General features: G+C 58.1%; 1 protein-coding gene across 2 annotated transcripts in view; it reads left to right on the top strand.

The window, feature by feature from the left end:
• Positions 1–3,853, top strand: part of LOC106896041 — a 4,336-nt gene extending 483 nt beyond the window's left edge. The window contains exons 2-5 of one of the 2 annotated variants that reach the window (XM_014955754.1): positions 380–506; positions 1,323–1,436; positions 1,778–1,876; positions 2,164–3,853. In XM_014955754.1, coding sequence (XP_014811240.1) covers positions 380–506; positions 1,323–1,436; positions 1,778–1,876; positions 2,164–3,338 — 1,515 coding nt within the window. In that variant the 3' untranslated portion in view covers positions 3,339–3,853. Of the gene's footprint in view, positions 1–379; positions 507–1,322; positions 1,437–1,777; positions 1,877–2,160 lie in introns of both variants that reach the window. The other variant, XM_014955753.1, reaches the window with a different exon arrangement.
• The last annotated feature ends 9,984 nt before the right edge of the window (positions 3,854–13,837 follow it).

Raw genomic sequence — 13,837 nt, 5'->3', positions numbered from 1 at the left:
AGTGGGGGGGGGGGGGGGTGGTGGGATGAAAGGGAAGGGGTTTGAGTTTAAAAATGGGAGATTTAGGTGAGATCTCAGGAGGAAACTCTTCCCCCTGAGGGTGGTGAGAGCCTGGCCCAGGTTGGCCAGAGAAGCTGTGGCTGCCCCATCCCAGGAGGGGTTCAAGGGCAGGTTGGAGGGGGCTTGGAGCAACCTGGTGTGGTGGGAGGTGTCCCTGCCCAGGGCAGGGGGTGGCACTGGGGGGGTTTGAAGGTCCCTTCCCACCCAAACCATTCTGTGATTTCCATGAGACAGGGCTTTCCTGCCACCACTGCCGTCCCCATCCCTGGAGGGGGGTTCAGGGTCAGGGTTGACCAAGGCTGCGATGCTTTTCTGGCAGGAACCGGTGACCTTCGAAGACGTCGCCGTCTATTTGAGCCACGCAGAGTGGGAGGCCCTTGAGGAGGAGCAGAGGGAGCTGTACCGCAGCGTCATGCTGGACAACTACGGGCTCTTGTCGTCCCTGGGTAAACCTTCCAATTTTAATTCCAGGGCAGGGATGGGGGACACGACAGGGGCTTCCGTCATATTTGTGTCCATCAGAAGTGCGTGGCTTCCAGCACTTTGAGGGACCCCATCAGTGTCTTTCGAACGATGGCGACAGGGTTGGGATAACTGCTCCGAGCACCTGGTGTCCTCCAGTCTCTTTGAGAGACCCAGACGCAGGATTTGGGGGTCTCTCTGAGCTGCTGTCCCTTGTGGAAAATGTAACCACCGTGAGCAGCCCGTCCTGAGGTCAGGCAGGGACCTTCTGGGGGGGTCCTGGCCACGAGTCAACAGCTCTGTCCCCTCCCCTGGGCAGGAGTGTCACAGAACCATAGAATTGTCGAGGTTGGAAGGGACCTTGAAGACCAACTAGTTTAAGAGTAGCACCTACCAAGCAAGGTGCGGGGGAGCAGCCCCATCAAACGTCCCCTGAAGCCTTCAGAGGACTTGTCCACTGCCACCAGGACGGGACGGAGATCTCTGATTATCTGGGAGGACATCCCACAGCCAGGAGCTGCTCCCAGGATGAGCAGCAGATAACGGCTCACTGGGAAAGCCTGTCAGCAGAGCTGGGAGTCACTTCCCATCCTCCCATCAGGGCTTTTCCCTTCTCCTTGGGAATAAATTCAGCGCTGGCAGCAGCTCCGGTGTCTCTCTTCCTTTTTTTTTTTCCCCTATTGTGGTGGTTTTTCTGCTTGGGCTTTTCTAGTCGGGTTGGTGTGTGACTTTATTTTCTCCTGTCAACAGTTTATTCCTAGCGTTTGGGTTCAAACATCACCCTCTGTTCCACCCCCCAGGTTACCCAGGCCCCAAACCTGACGTTTTACTCCGGCTGGAGCGTGGGGAAGAGCCGTGGGTCTCCGCACCCCTGAGCCCAGTGAGGGGGGACGGACAGGACAGCCCTTCTCCAGGTGAGCAGGAACAATCCAACACCCCCTGCAGGACCACGTCCCTCAGTGGGGAGTGGTAGCACCTTCCAAAGGCCACCCCAAGCTCCTCTGTAGGTGTCACCACCGTATCTCTGGGGTCCCCACTTGCCTAAATCCCTCCTCACTGCCTGTTTTGAGGTGTCTCCCATGTCGGGCAGCTGCAATGTCAAAGGGAAACAGAGGCTGCCCCTGTCCCCTTCGACCCACGGAGGATCCTCCCCCCAATTCAGTTACCTGTGGAGCAGGGTGGTGGCCTTCTGGCTGCTGGCAGTGGACAGGGCTTCCTTCACCAGGAAGGTGACATCTGTCTGGTTTTCCTACAGGTGAGGAGGACAGGAGGTGGCTGGAGGAACCTTCTTCAGGCTGGTGGCCTGGTGCAGGGGAGCATTTGCCAGAGGAGAGGACAGAGACCCCCCATGAAGGTGAGTCCTGGTCTTCCCCCTTCCTCACCTCCTCAGCAAAGAGCCCCAGGTGGGCTCCAGCCCCTTCCCTGTCCCCAGGTGTTCCCCTGTCCCCTGTGCTGCTCCTGGTCATTGCTGCACAGGCTTCTCCTGCCCATCCAGGCGAAGATGGGGGATGTGGACACCAGGAGGCCCCTAAACTGGGGAAAACGGTTTATTTTTATTCCCCCCCCAGTCTCTCTCTCCCCATCCCATCACGATGTCCCAGCCAGGAAGATAGCAAACTCTTCCCAATGTTCTCTCAGCAGGAGGACAGCGCACGCAGTGGCGTCTCCGGTCCAGAAGGCTGTGGAACAAGTTCAAGTGTCTCGGGGAGGGGAGCCAGTTGCCGGCCAAGGTGGCCAGCAGAGGAGTGGAGCCAGTGGAAAGCCAAGCCCAGACACAAACAGCCTCGTGGCCTGGGGAGGGCGGAGAACTGGAGAATGAACAAGGGGTGACGGCAAACGTCAGCCAAAGCGGAGGATTCCCGCTTCATCCGGCGACGGAACAGCAGAAGGAAAGGTCAGATCCTCAGGAACACCTGCAGGGTGAGGACAGGGAGGGATTTCACAGGGGCAGCCCCAAAAGTCCATGCGCCTTTTCCCAGAGAAATTCGGAACTGTCTCTGGAGGAGCTGATCGTGGTGGTTTGGAGGGACCACTCTTACTCTGTGCCTAGCGAGGCGCAGCTCTTGTGGTGCGCCCGCCGTCCCCTGAGGGAGCACAGCTACTGCAGGCAGGACGAGGACAATGTCTGGATGCTTAAAGACCACGATTACTTTCACTTGCGGAGGATTCATTACGAGCACAGAGTTCATAACGTCGTCGGTCACGCTCGCAGAGCCCGTTCGGTCCCTCGCCGCATGATGGTGCGAAAATCCCGCATCGGGCGACTCGTCAGGAAAGCCAGGAGGATTTTGTGGCATTACAGGCCTTGGGTCAACAAAAAACTGGAGTTCCCTCTGGGTTCCCTCGACACTGACCATATTTCGGAACCCGAGGCCCTTCTTTCCGAGGCAGAAGACAACCACACAGAGGGAAGGTGTGGGGTGTGTTCTTCTCCTGCAAACCAGGAGGTTGCGTCCCCCCGACCTCGGAGGGAGAGAAGCTCCCGAGGGGCGACGTCAGAAGGGTTTTTCCCTCCTGGGGTGTCTTCTGTGGCCACCTCCCAACCCACAAACGTGGCTGTGGAAGTGAAGAGGAAAGGTATGCACACCAAGGCCTACATCAACTGCGAGGCAGAGCTGATCCAGACCTTGAACGTCAAGGGGAATGTGAAAGCAGATGAAAGCAATTATCTGAATTACGAATCGATGCGGAATGCCTATAAAATGGTCATCCAGAGCGTCGACCACATGCTGGACTCCGTTCTCCAGAACTTGGAGCTGGCCCACTACTCAGGGAGTAAGGATCTGTGGCCCCTCGCCGTTCCCATCGACGGCTGAGCCGTGGCGGTGGCCATGCTGGGCTCCATCCAGATGAAGGCTCAGGACCTTCTTTCCTGCAGGGAAAAAAATCCCTCCCTGGAGCCATCGGAGGGAAGAAACAGCTTGGGGAGGCGGGTGAGCGGGTGTAAAACTCGTTATTCAGCACCTGCTGGGCAAACTGGGATCATCTGGGAGGCTTGGGGGGAAAGCCCAAAGGAAAAAAGGCAGGATGGGGGTGGATAAGAGGAAACACAGGAAGGTGGAACGTGAAGGACGGGCAGCCAGTCAGTAGCTTGTCTGGCCGAGCTGATAGCTGCAGTCTTTCCTAATTAAAGTATTTTAAATTATTGTCCATGTTGTCGCACTCACTGGTCTGTCCCACCCGCAGGCAGGCTGCTCTGGGAGTTTTCCCACTATTAATTTAAGCAAAGTGAAGGGAGAAAGATTTTGAGGCTACAAAATTAAAGGGGGACCTCGTTTCTTGATGAGAATGTGCAGTTGCCACTTAGGAAAGCAGCTGGTGATGTACCATGCAGAACCCTGCAGCGTTCTCTGTGTAAAATTACTGAAAATAAAGAGCCATTCAGCAGATTTCTAGCAAAACTAGGATGAATTTGTAGTGGTTTGTGTCAGGAAGCACAGCCAGCAGGACTGGGGCAGTGATGGTCCCTCTGTACTGGGCACTGGTGAGGCCCCACCTCGACAGCTGGGTCCAGTTTTGGTCCCGTTATCACACGAAAGACATTGAGGGGCTGGAGCGTGTCCAGAGAAGGGCAACGGAGCTGGGGAGGGGTCTGGAGACCAAGGAGAAGGGTCTGGAGAACTTGTGAGGAGCAGCTGAGGGAGCTGGGGGTGTTCAGCCTGGAGAAAAGGAGGCTGAGGGGAGACCTTCTGGCTCTCTCCAACTCCCTGAAAGGACGGGGTAGCTGGGGAGGGGCGAGGTGGTGTCGCTTCTCCCAAGGAACAGGCGATGGGAGGAAACGGCCTCAAGTTGCTCCAGGGGAGGTTTAGGATGGAGATTGGGAAAAATTCCTTCCTGGAAAGGGTTGTAGAGCGTTGGCAGAGGCTGCCCAGGGCAGTGGTGGAGTCACCACCCCTGGAGGGATCTAAAAGCCGGGCAGACGTGGTGCTGAGGGACACGGGTCAGTGGTGGGTTTGTCAGATGGTTGGACTCGATGACCTGAAAGCTCTTTTCCAACCTCACCGACTCCATTATTCCCTCAGGCAGCGGATTCCCCTCGCCGTGGGGACCCACCTGCCCGGAGAACACACAGTATCCTCACATCTTTCCCTGGCCCTGACAGGAGTCGCCTCCGGAGGCTGAGGCCCTGTCAGCGCCCCCCTTCCCGCTGCTGGGATCTCCCTCCCATCCCACTCGGCAGCGCGGGGCCATGGCGGCGCCCGGCCCGGCCCCTCGGGGCGGTACAAAATGGCAGCGCCGGGGACGGGAGGAGGAGGAGCATGAAGAGGGGAGAGCCAGCCAATGGGAGCGGCCAACGGGCATCACGTGGGACGGGAGGAGTGATGGCAGAGCGGCACGGCTTCCGGGTCAGGAAGCCAGGCGGTGTTCGTCACAGGAAGTGCGTTAGCGGATGTTTACAAGGGAAGACACGCCCCTTCCGGCGCCGTTGCCGTAGTAACGCGGGACGCGGCCTGGTGGAGCCGGGGCCGCCGCTCCCTATTTTTCCCCCCCTGGGGCTCCACCGGGACCAGGCCCCGGCGGTCCCCCAGCGCCGATGGACCCCTGGGAGCGGGGCCTGCAGCGGGGTTGGGTCAACCCCCGGTCTCCGCTCCGGCTGGGGGCGGGGGGATGGAGAACAGCCCTCGGGAGAGGGGCCTGGGGGGGGAAAAGCTGCCCATGGGCTGGTAAAGGAGCACTGGCAGCGCAGGAAGCCCCCCGAAAGCTTCGGTGGGTGCGCAGGGGAAGGAGGAACTGGCCGGGGAGGGAATTTTCCAGAGCAATGGTGGGGTTTTTTCCACATTTTGAAGCCCCCCAGACTCGGGCTGGAGACCTTCCTTCGGGCAGGCCTAGCCGTGCCGCTCGCTGCCCCCCTGACAGGGTGAAACACAGAATCACAGAATCTTCTAGGTTGGAAGGGACCTTAAAGATCATCTTGTCCAACCGTCAACCTAACTGACAAAAATAGACACCCACACAACAAACAAGAAGCATCACCATCACTAAACCATACCTCCCAGCACTACATCAACCCCTCTTTTGAAAAGCCTCAACCACCTCCCTGGGCAGCCCATTCCAATGCCTGAGAACCCTTTCAGTGAAAAAATTTTTCCTAATATCCAGCCTGAACCTCCCCTGGCGTAACTTGAGGCCATTTCCTCTTGTCCTGTCGCCTGTGACTTGAGGTCATGACACGTGGGTGACATGAGACTGGGGGGGCAGGGGGGTTGGAACTAGACGATCTTTGAGGTCCCTTCCAACCCAAACCATTCCATGATTCAAGGATTGGAGCATCTCCCTGATGAGGAGAGACTGAGAGAGCCGGGACTCTTTAGTCTGGAGAAGAGAAGGCTGAGGGGAGACCTTATCAATGCTGACAAGTATCTCAAGGGAGGGTTGAAGGAGGAGGGAGCCAGACTCTTTTCAGTGGTTCCCAGTGACAGGACAAGGGGCAACGGGCACAAGTTGGATCATAAGAGGTTCCACTCAAATATGAGGAAAAACTTCACTGGAACAGGCTGCCCAGGGAGATTGTGGAGTCCCCTTCTTTGGAGATTTTCAAACCCGCCTGGATGCTCCTGAGTAACATGCTCTGCCAAGCTCTAGGCAATCCTGCTTCAGCAGGGGAGTTGGACTAGATGATCTCTATGGTCCCTTCCAACTCTAAAAAAATGCAGTTAAAATGCAGTGAAATTTGATGCATTGAGTAATTGTTCAGGCCTTCGTCTGCAATTCCAACCACTAGACCTCGACGACAAAGAGCCAAGAATAATTCTGGAAATGAATTCCTTTGCTTGAGTGTCTGTAAACGCTCTTAATGTCTCCAAACTTTGCATTAAAGTGGCACATGAGCAGTAAAATCACCTTTTCTGAGGGAGCCGAACATGCTGCAGCCTCCTTTTTTGCCTGAAAGGTAGTTGATTCTCCCGAAATCTCTGATTTCTCACTACAAATAATCTGAGATCTGATGCAATGAGTCCTTCAGGCTCAGGGGTTTTCGTAAAGTATTTCCACGGCGTCTTGCACTGAGGCCGGTGCTCGTGTTTTCCAGCTGCCCTCTCTTGAACTCACTCTGGCTTCTGTGTAACCACTTTCCTGGATTTCTTTCTTTCCTTTAGTCACGACAAATTTCCTAAAGGCCCTGTGTCTCATGTATGTGGCATCTCCTTGATTCACTCCTCTTGGATTTCTTTCTTTCCTTTAGTCACGACAAACTTCCTAAAGGCCCTGTGTCTCACATATGTGGCACCTCCTTGATCCACTCCTCCACGACGGCGTGTGAGTTGTTCTCTCAGTTTATCCTCTCTTTAACCCCCCGTTGCTGGTGGAACTCTCCGCTGTGCCTGTAGACAAGGGCAGAGCAGTGTTTTAGGGAGCTCAGGGCTCCCCTGGCACTGGGAGCTGCTCCGTGCCCAAGATGCTGTGATGAAGAGCTGGGCAGAGGAAGAGGAGGAGGAGCAGATGCTGTGATGAAGAGCTGGGCAGAGGAATTGGAGGAGGCCCTCGATACCAGTTTTGGGGAGATGCTTCCTCCAACCCACCTTTCGGGGTGGCAGAGGGGGCTCTTCCCGATCCCTCCGATGTCCCTCGCTCTCCCCGGCGTCCTGCGGTGACGGGTCGCTCCCATCGACCGTGGCTGGACACCAGGTGACATCAGGGGACAAGGTCCAGGCCGGGGAGAGGGCGGTGGCACCGGGACGTCCTGAGCCGGGCAGCCCTGACCCCCACGCTGCGCCATGAGGCTGTGGCTCCTCTGTGGCTTCGTTGCCACCGTGGCCCTCGTGGCCGTGGCCGGAGCCGACCACGGCAACTCCAAGAAGGTGGCGCGGGGAAGAGAGGTTGGTCGTGTGCGGAAAGGGGGGTAAATTTGGGGAATAACGGGGCTGGGAATGGGGGAGAATGTGGGGAGAGGGCCATGGGGAGGCGGAAACCTCCCCTGGCGCGGCTCTGGCACCCTGGGGGGCAAACCTCATCCCCAAGGGTTACGAGGCTCTGTCACCAGCACCCCGCACCATGTGGGGACAGGCCAAATCCTGGGAAACTGGCTTTTCCAGCTTCCCCATTCCCTGTGCTGCTCTGGTGGGGCTGGGGATGGTGTTGGGCCACCATCATGGTGGGGGAGGCTGCTCTCTACGGTATGCTCTGCCAGGGCTCCTCTTGCAGCCCCAGAGTGGGGCCAGAGGAGGCCACGGAGATGCTGGGAGGGCTGGAGCCCCTCTGCTGGGAGGGGGGGCTGAGAGAGTTGGGGGGTGCAGCCTGGAGAAGAGAAGGCTCCAGGGAGACCTTGGAGCCCCTTCCAGTCCCTCAAGGGGCTCCAGGAAAGCTGGGGAGGGACTCTGGATGAGGGAGGGGAGCCAGAGGAGGAGGGGGAAGGGTTTGACCCTGCAAGAGGGGAGATGGAGCTGAGCTGTGGGGAAGAACTTGTTTGGTGTGAGGGTGGTGAGAGACTGGCCCAGGTTGGCCAGAGAAGCTGTGGCTGCCCCATCCCTGGAGGGGTTCAAGGGCAGGTTGGAGGGGGCTTGGAGCAACCTGGGCTGGTGGGAGGTGTCCCTGCCCAGGGCAGGGGGTGGCACTGGGTGGTTTTTAAGGTCCCTTCCCACCCAAACCATTCTGTGACTCTTTGGTGATTCTATGACCAGGAGCCAAAGTGACCCTGGGTGGCCGTGGGCTCTGGCGGGGACGGTAATGACCCTTCCCTCCACAGGGGACGCGCGTCGGGGGCCATCGGCGGCACAGACCCTGTTCGGGGTGTTTCTCCGTCCTGAGCGAGGTGAGCTGGGCCATGGCTGCACCGTGGGGGCCGGGGGAAGCTGGATGGGGGGAAAGGAGGACACTTGGTGCCACCAGCTCCTCAGTGTCACCCCGAGGAGCTCCTTCTTCTAGGTTGGAAGGGACCTTAAAGATCATCTTGTCCAACCGTCAACCCAACTGACAAAAATAGACACCCACACAACAAACAAGAAGCATCACCATCACTAAACCAGACCTCCCAGCACTACATCAACCCCTCTTTTGAAAACCTCCAGGGATGGTGCCTCCACCACCTCCCTGGGCAGCCCAGTCCAATGGCTGAGAACCCTTTCAGTGACAAAATTTTTCCTAATATCCAGCCTGAACCTCCCCTGGCGTAACTTGAGGCCATTTCCTCTTGTCCTGTCGCCTGTGACTTGAGGTCATGACACGTGGGTGACATGAGACTGGGGGGGCAGGGGGGTTGGAACTAGACGATCTTTGAGGTCCCTTCCAACCCAAACCATTCTATGATTCAAGGATTAGAGCATCTCCCTTATGAAGAAAGACTGAGAGAGCCGGGACTCTTTAGTCTGGAGAAGAGAAGGCTGAGGGGAGACCTTATCAATGCTGACAAGTATCTCAAGGGTGGGCTGAAGGAGGAGGGAGCCAGACTCTTTTCAGTGGTTCCCAGTGACAGGACAAGGGGCAACGGGCACAAGTTGGATCATAAGAGGTTCCACTCAAATATGAGGAAAAACTTCACTGGAACAGGCTGCCCAGGGAGATTGTGGAGTCCCCTTCTTTGGAGATTTTCAAACCCGCCTGGATGCTCCTGAGTAACATGCTCTAGCTCTGGGCAATCCTGCTTCAGCAGGGGAGTTGGACTAGATGATCTCTATGGTCCCTTCCAACTCTAAAAAAATGCAGTTAAAATGCAGTGAAATTTGATGCATTGAGTAATTGTTCAGGCCTTCGTCTGCAATTCCAACCACTAGACCTCGACGACAAAGAGCCAAGAATAATTCTGGAAATGAATTCCTTTGCTTGAGTGTCTGTAAACGCTCTTAATGTCTCCAAACTTTGCATTAAAGTGGCACATGAGCAGTAAAATCACCTTTTCTGAGGAAGCCGAACATGCTGCAGCCTCCTTTTTTGCCTGAAAGGTAGTTGATTCTCCCGAAATCTCTGATTTCTCACTACAAATAATCTGAGATCTGATGCAATGAGTCCTTCAGGCTCAGGGGTTTTCGTAAAGTATTTCCACGGCGTCTTGCACTGAGGCCGGTGCTCGTGTTCTCCAGCTGCCCTCTCTTAAACTCACTCTGGCTTCTGTGTAACCACTTTCCTGGATTTCTTTCTTTCCTTTAGTCACGACAAATTTCCTAAAGGCCCTGTGTCTCATGTATGTGGCATCTCCTTGATTCACTCCTCTTCTCCACGACGGCGTGTGAGTTGTTCTCTCAGTTTATCCTCTCTTTAACCCCCCGTTGCTGGTGGAACTCTTCGCTGTGCCTGTAGAGAAGAGCAGAGCAGTGTTTTGGGGAGCTCAGGGCTCCCCTGGCACCGGGACCTGCTCTGTGCCCAAGATGCTGTGATGAAGAGCTGGGCAGAGGAATTGGAGGAGGCCCTCGATACCAGTTTTGGGGAGATGCTTCCTCCAACCCACCTTTCGGGGTGGCAGAGGGGGCTCTTCCCGATCCCTCCGATGTCCCTCGCTCTCCCCGGCGTCCTGCGGTGACGGGTCGCTCCCATCGACCGTGGCTGGACACCAGGTGACATCAGGGGACAAGGTCCAGGCCGGGGAGAGGGGGGTGGCACCGGGACGTCCTGAGCCGGGCAGCCCTGACCCCCACGCTGCGCCATGAGGCTGTGGCTCCTCTGTGGCTTCGTTGCCACCGTGGCCCTCGTGGCCGTGGCCGGAGCCGACCACGGCAACTCCAAGAAGGTGGCGCGGGGAAGAGAGGTTGGTCGTGTGCGGAAAGGGGGGTAAATTTGGGGAATAACGGGGCTGGGAATGGGGGAGAATGTGGGGAGAGGGCCATGGGGAGGCGGAAACCTCCCCTGGCGCGGCTCTGGCACCCTGGGGGGCAAACCTCATCCCCAAGGGTTACGAGGCTCTGTCACCAGCACCCCGCACCATGTGGGGACAGGCCAAATCCTGGGAAACTGGCTTTTCCAGCTTCCCCATTCCCTGTGCTGCTCTGGTGGGGCTGGGGATGGTGTTGGGCCACCATCATGGTGGGGGAGGCTGCTCTCTACGGTATGCTCTGCCAGGGCTCCTCTTGCAGCCCCAGAGTGGGGCCAGAGGAGGCCACGGAGATGCTGGGAGGGCTGGAGCCCCTCTGCTGGGAGGGGGGGCTGAGAGAGTTGGGGGGTGCAGGCTGGAGAAGAGAAGGCTCCAGGGAGACCTTGGAGCCCCTTCCAGTCCCTCAAGGGGCTCCAGGAAAGCTGGGGAGGGACTCTGGATGAGGGAGGGGAGCCAGAGGAGGAGGGGGAAGGGTTTGACCCTGCAAGAGGGGAGATGGAGCTGAGCTGTGGGGAAGAACTTGTTTGGTGTGAGGGTGGTGAGAGACTGGCCCAGGTTGGCCAGAGAAGCTGTGGCTGCCCCATCCCTGGAGGGGTTCAAGGGCAGGTTGGAGGGGGCTTGGAGCAACCTGGGCTGGTGGGAGGTGTCCCTGCCCAGGGCAGGGGGTGGCACTGGGTGGTTTTTAAGGTCCCTTCCCACCCAAACCATTCTGTGACTCTTTGGTGATTCTATGACCAGGAGCCAAAGTGACCCTGGGTGGCCGTGGGCTCTGGCAGGGACGGTAACGACCCTTCCCTTCACAGGGGACGCGCGTCGGGGGCCATCGGCGGCACAGACCCTGTTCGGGGTGTTTCTCCGTCCTGAGTGAGGTGAGCTGGGCCATGGCTGCACCGTGGGGGCCGGGGGAAGCTGGATGGGGGGAAAGGAGGACACTTGGTGCCACCAGCTCCTCAGTGTCACCCCGAGGAGCTCCTCCACCTTCATCTCTCCCTGCAGGAGTCACGGTCCATGTCCTGGCACACTGGAGAAGACGATGAGGTTCAGCCAGGCAAGAGGGTATGTATGGAGCCAGCGGTGAAGGGTCTGGAGGTATGGAGGTTGAAAGGTCTGGAGGTGCCACAACACACCAGAAGGTGTTGGGGGGGTCATCCAGCCATGTCCACTCACCAGGACAGGCTGGTTCCTGGGCCACCCCATTGCCCAGGTCTGGGCATGACAATGACACTGGTGAGGGGTCTTGTGAGGAGCAGCTGAGGGAGCTGGGGGTGTTCAGCCTGGAGACAAGGAGCTGAGGGGAGACCTTCTCGCTCTCTCCAACTCCCTGAAAGGAGGGGGTAGCCAGGGGGGGGTCAGTCTCTTCTCCCAAGGAACAGGTGATGGGACAAGAGGAAACAGCCTCAAGTTGCTCCAGGGGAGGTTTAGGATGGATATTGGGAAAAATTCCTTCCTGGAAAGGGTTGTGAAGCATTGGCAGAGGCTGCCCAGGGCAGTGGTGGAGTCCCCATCCCTGGAGGGATCTAAAAGCCGGGCAGACGTGGTGCTGAGGGACATGGGTGAGTGGTGGGTTTGTCAGATGGTTGGACTCGATGATCTGAAAGGTCTTTTCCAACCTCAAAGATCCCGTGATTCTATTCTATGACGCAGGAGGGAGCCGGGCGGGAGGACAAGGATCCGGCACGGCCCCTGAGACCCCCCCGCAGCCTCCTGCTGCCGCCACAGGTAACGGCAGAGCCCCGGTGGGACCCCTGCCCGGGGACGGTGGTGAGACCTGGGGACGGGGACCCCGGCCATGGTGGGGACCCCCCCAGCAGCCCCCTCTGTGTCTTGCAGGAGGCGCTGAGCATCCGCACGGTGTGGAGAGGAGGGAACCGGGGGTCCGGTCGCCCCCGGGACGTGCCATGGGGTCCTCCTGCCCCCTCCCAGCTCTGAGGCTGTGCCCCCACACCCAGGGCACAAATGAACCTGTGCCCATGCAAGCTCAGCCCCGCTGCCCCCCTCCTGCACCCCCAAAGTGCTTTTTTGGGGGGCAATTCCCCCTCTTCCCGCTTTGCCAAGCCACCAAATAAAGCCGATGAACCAGAGGGAGTTGGGTGTGTTTTGGGGGGCGGGGGGGACACAGGGGGTGCCCAGGGGGGTGTGTGCCTGTCTCAGCCCCCCCCCCAGCCACCTCTCCTCCCCGGGGGTCTCCTCACCGGTGCTGCCAGGTGTTATGTTTTGAGGAACTCACAAGAATTTATTGTCATTTAGACAATTATTCTCTCACCCCGTGACCCCTCCCCACCCGGGAAGGAGAATGGGGGAAAACAAGGAAACCCAAGGGTTGAAATATAAATGGATTTGAGAGGATAAGACTAAATAATTGGCATTAGTAACACTAAAGAACCAATATTGATCCCAATACCATTATAAAATAGAGAAAGATTGTCCTCAGCCCGTTCCACCAGCAGGGACAGCCCATGGGGGACACGTGGCTTCGGGAGGAAGGGAGGGCTCATGGCTCCGGCACGGGGGCAAGGAATTCTCAGGGTGGCAGCCATCGAGAGGGAGAGAGAAAGACAACTCAGCAAACTTTCTAATTTCTATAGAATCTGACGTTTATGGTATGAAATAACCCCGTTGGCAGCCTGGGGCAAGTGCCTGGTTCTTGCTCCTCCTTGTCCCCGCTCCTGGGAAGCTCAGAACCACCGAGACCTTGAAACCCCCACCCCAGAGCTGGCTGTAAAGTAAATATTGTCACCAATTCAGACACCGGCGTCTTCTAAAAGTGCAGTTTTCCCAAGAATTGGTAGAGAAATTAGTCCTGAGTCTAAGAAGGGACTTTAGGACTCTGGATTAGTCCCGTCTCCTGTCCTGAGAAGCTGTTGGGCTCTGGAGGTGGGACGCGTCAGGGTCCGTCCGCTCCATCAGGCACCGTGTGCCGGGATGGGGGGACATCACGGTCGGGAGGGGCCGACCCACGGGACCCCCATGGTTGTGGGGAGCATCCTACCGAACCGGCTGAGCCACGTGGAGCTTCCCAGCCCTCCCCGAGAGCACGGAGGGGTCAGCGGCAGCGCCACCATCACTGGTTTAATGCAGGGATGGGGTGGGGACACGTACCCGTGGGGGCTGTCGGGGGGTGTCCCTCCGTGGTCCCTCTTCTTGGGCGAGCTCACCCCACCACAGCCACCGGGTGACACACCAGAGCCTGGTGGGGACAGTCTGTGGGGTCCAGGGGTCCGTGGCACTGGAGGGTCGGGGATTGGTGGCACCAGGGGACGGGGACAGACAATGGTGTCCTGGGGTCGGTGGCCCTGGGAGGGTCCAGGGGGAGCCTGTGGGAGGTGAGGTCGGTGGCACCAGGGGATCTGGGACAGTAATTGGGGTCCAGGATTGGTGGCACCGGGGGTTTTGGGGGTCGGTGGAACCGGGGGACCGGGGCAGTCTATGGGGTCTGGGGTTGGTGGCACCGGGGCTTCTGGGGTTTGGTGGCACCGGGGAACCGGGGTTGGTGGCACCGGAGATTCTGGAGATTGGTGGCACCGGGGGGAGTCAGTGGGGTCCGGGGGTCGGTGGCCCCGGGGGAGTCTGTGGGATCGG

Source organism: Calidris pugnax, unplaced genomic scaffold, assembly GCF_001431845.1.
Source record: "Calidris pugnax isolate Ruff unplaced genomic scaffold, ASM143184v1 scaffold272, whole genome shotgun sequence".
NCBI lineage: Eukaryota > Metazoa > Chordata > Aves > Charadriiformes > Scolopacidae > Calidris > Calidris pugnax.
Note: the sequence above shows the minus strand (reverse complement) of the source record. Positions and strands in the feature narration are given on the sequence as shown.